This window comes from Crassostrea angulata, chromosome 6 (genome assembly GCF_025612915.1).
Source record: "Crassostrea angulata isolate pt1a10 chromosome 6, ASM2561291v2, whole genome shotgun sequence".
NCBI lineage: Eukaryota > Metazoa > Mollusca > Bivalvia > Ostreida > Ostreidae > Magallana > Magallana angulata.
The window spans coordinates 499564-503952 of NC_069116.1; the positions used below are offsets into that span (position 1 = coordinate 499564).

General features: G+C 29.6%; 1 protein-coding gene across 1 annotated transcript; it reads right to left on the reverse strand.

Annotated features, from left to right (window-relative positions):
• Positions 1-295: 295 nt before the first annotated feature.
• LOC128190555 (uncharacterized) lies at positions 296-1343 on the reverse strand. Its single transcript, XM_052862639.1, has 3 exons — positions 1317-1343; positions 861-969; positions 296-747 (listed from the first exon to the last, which is right to left on the reverse strand). The coding sequence occupies exons 1-3, from the start codon at positions 1341-1343 to the stop codon at positions 449-451; spliced, it is 435 nt and encodes a 144-aa protein (XP_052718599.1). The 3' UTR covers positions 296-448.
• Positions 1344-4389: the final 3046 nt, after the last annotated feature.

Here is a 4389-nt window from a genome sequence, read left to right on the forward strand (position 1 = left end):
ATATACAATCAGTTCTTTTTGGAAGATATAAAATTAAAGAAAGTTATAATTTTTCTTAATTTGATAGTTCTTATTGTGAAGCGTAACCCCCTCTCTCTCTTTCTCTCTCTCTCTCTCTCTCTCTCTCTCTCTCTCTCTCTCTCAGCTTCACTTCATATGGACTGTACAAAATTGTATCATTAAATATTAACAATTGATAGATTATGTAATCTCTCTCTCTCTATCTCTCTCTCTCTCTCTCTCTCTCTCTCTCTCTCTCTCTCTCTCTCTCTCTCTCTCTCTCTCTCTCTCTCTCTCTCTGAATCAGCTTCACTTTTTATAACATAAAAGCCTTTCAACAGTCAATATTAGGGTTTTATGCTTCATTTATGGAATTTGGGGACCCTGGATTTGTTTCAAAATCTTCTGATTTATTAACCTCTTCTAGATAGCAAACATTCACAGCATGCTATTCATCACGAGGGCGTTCCGGATAAAGTCGAAGAATATTTGTATTAATAGGGTCAATATTTGTTCGTAAAGACAACACATCGTAGTGACCTGTGATTGCTACATGTTGATACTCGTTTACAGATTCCTCAGCTGAAATATTTTCGGTAAGACTGTCTGTGTTGTCATCGTTCAAACCAGACGAACCTAATTCGTAATAAACATTATTTGAACTATCCACTGTCTCCCTGCGAGTGTTTGAATGTCCATTTAGAACTAATCCATCATCATCAGCTTCTATATTGTCCTGTTCAAAAGCTGTAAGAAACATGTCAATTAAAATGTAGCAAGTCAAAAGAACATAATTTCAATTAGATTTAATTAAACTGTGTGATCTTTAAGATATAATTTTTGTTTTTAAATGGCTGTACTTGCAGCATTCTCGTTGGCGGTCTGCGATTTTACATCGAACTGGATATATTCCAGCGATCTCCAGTCTATAAGAAATTGCTTTTTGTTAATTTCCCTCTTTTGTTTATTCTTAAAAATTAAATACAAATCATAAAATGTGAATCAAACAACTATTAACCTTGATTTTAATATCATTAGAAAAGCTACGGTTACTCCAACGCAGAACGATCCAATGAAAACAAATAAATTTATTTTCAACCTAGAAAGATCTTTAGTTGTCGCCGTGTCGTCTCTGTTCTTGCTGAAGTTTGTTGAGACTTGAAATACAAAAGCCATACACTTTACTTTCTTTTTTCAAATATTTATGTTTTAATGAGTATTATATATTTTGTATTGAACATCATTACAAATCAATAATAGAGAAATATTACTGTAAATAATTTGTTTAGAATTAAGTATGACATAACCCGACACACCTCTCCGATGTACTCTTCTGTTTGCATATAAGTGAGAGAAACTGAAAATCTGAGTTCTTCTTGCATAAAAAATAATAAAGTAAACTTAGTCTTCTGGAACCATACAAATGATTATTAGACCCAAATAGGGCCATTGCTGTTCAGTCGTATTGTATCAGTCATTTAGAGTGGTTATAAGTTACAATACCTACAATTTTGCAAGAAAGATGATAGTAAGTACTAGACCCGAATACTTCCTACATATTCTTCTGCCGCTGATCATCTCCATGAGCGACTAGTTTCAATCCCACCCATTCAACATTTCAACAACTTTTCAACTACGACCTTTCAGCAAATACAATCTTCCACTGGGTCACATGCTGACTGACGTTTTTATACCAATTGTTAGACCATAACCATGTAATTGTTTTTGGACTTTTTCGGGGTTTTTTTTCGATTACGACAAAGAGTACATGGTGGGTGTGACCAGTCAGCAGAGGATGCTCACTCCTCCATGGCATTTGATCCTATCTCTATTATTTTTAGAATTCATGTTTCCCTGTTTTTATTTTGTATTTCGTTTTTGTAGTTTTATGTTTCGTGTGGTCTTCATATCTTTTTTAAACAATGTTTAAGATTTCATTCTAATTAAAATCAAAAGGGAATATAAAATTTATATCCTAAATATTCTGATTGTGTCTTTTCTTCAAAAATTGATATATTGTAGTTGTATTAATTAAAATGTATATACATTGTGCATATTGAACATTTATTTATTAACATATATGTTCTTTATTAAGATAATCTAAAATTTCAATGCTTATTTTTAGAAACATAAAAACAATAGTTGTTTAACTAACACGATAAATCAATAAAAGTTTATGCAATATACAGCTGTCGACTAGTTTTAAACACATGTGTTTTTATACATTCTATAAAACGTATAACAGAATATTATGCTTTATATCATTGAAAGAAAAAAAAATGATGTTTAAAAAATTGCATGTAATAAATATTAAAACATTAAAAGCTTTGACAAAGAGCAAGATTTTAAAAGCAATGTTTAGATATTTTGAATGAAACAGCTTCTCATAGACATTTCGAGTGGCAGTCAATAAAACAACTATTTGTTAACAAAATATATGATTCTTACTGATTCTATGGTACAGTTCTTAACATTGACATATTGCACAAAATAATAGACGATGTGTGAATAATGATCTCTATTGTCACACTTTTGATAACATTTTATATTACCTGTTACTCTTATACTTTCAGGATCATATTGTGAAAGTGTTTTACCTGTACCAAGTGTTTTTAATTTACACTAATGAATTAGTACTTCTTTCTTTTTTTAAAAAAAAAGAATTCAAAGTTAGACATCTTTATTTGACACCATTAACAAGAAATTAACCTTTTTAGATATTGTCGAAAATAACAAAATCAATTGAACGATCAAAAAATAAGCAAACATTATCCTTTGCCAAATTCAATTTTAAATCATTGTTTACGTTTTGCATGATGTACATAAATGAAATTGCCACGTTCAACTAAAGTATAGCTATATGTTATAAAATTTGGTTATTTTTATATGAAAATTACTTGTCAATGTATAAATGCGTGGGGTGTGGAATATACATTATAAAAATTCAAAGCATATATAACATATCATATAGATATCATTCTACCTGTAAAATTGGGAGTTTCAGTCAGATGTTGTATTGATAGTCTCTCTGTGGTTACGTTTTTTTCAGGACATCCGATAACTGGGTCGCAGTGTTGATTTGATAAACAATTACACTTCTCGTTACAGTTCTGTCCAAAATATTCAGATGGACAGGTCATGTTACAGTCGTATCCAAATGATCCTCTTGGACATTCTACACCATTTATCATTAGGAAAGAGAAAGAAAGCTTAGTACTGTTACAATTTCAAATTCAATGCGAGTTATATTTCGTATTTTTGAATTTAGAAAAATGAATATAATATTTAAAAAATTAACCATTTGATAATTTAAAACAATTTACTAAATGAAAATAAATGAAAAAATGCAACATAAAGATAAAGTTTGAACAACAATACCAATGCATGTCCCATTTTCTTTGTAAAAATTCAAACCACAACTTCCATTGCTATAATATATATTAAATTGTTATTAGACATATCAATCAAATATTCATTTTGGTATGGAATAAGGTTAATAAAAATCCAATAATCCAAAAACTAAGTCATTATGAAACAATCTAAAAACTAAAAAAAACTTGTTAATCTAGAGATGAGAAATCCAAAGATCAATATCTCAGCTTCCGACATCCCATTATCTGACACAATGGTGTGTACAACGAAAAAATATTTCACTGTTTTTTGGAGTTTTTTTTTTGCATTTTGTATTCATTATTTGAAAACGAACTTTGTATTCTATAAGAAATTTTACAGAATGCTAATATGAATCACTTGAATGCCTACAAATCAGAAAAAAGAATATAAGAAAGAAACGTATTAAAGTCTACAAACCTTTTGCATATCAAAAAACAGCATATTTCGATAACGAGGCACACGAAACAAATATTGCAAAAACGTGTCAAATCAGCGATCCCCATGTCTCAGATATTTCCACTAAAATATATAACTTTGGAGTCTTACTTATTTCAAAGCCGTTTTTAATTTAACAGTTTGTATCTCAAGGCCATGAACCTAAATGTAATGAAAAAGGGAAACACCACCAAAAAAGATTAATCTGCTTATGAACCAATTGAAAAACGCCAATCATTTATTGAAATATTATTTTTAACTTTACACAATATAAATGCATAGGAGATAAACATCAAACTAAGGAAACTAATAAAAGAAGGGAAACCGACCAAAAAATAGATAGATTAATCTGCTTATGAACCAATTGAAATATGTCAATTATTCAATGTAATATTATTTTTAACTTTACACAATATGAATGCGTCGAAAATATTAATATAGTGTTTGACATATCATTCTGATATTAATCTAAATGCCACAACATGCTTTCAACATCATGTATCTATGCTAAGGCATTCAACATTTTTATTGAAAACTTTTCGTGAAATCGTTTCCTTTTTC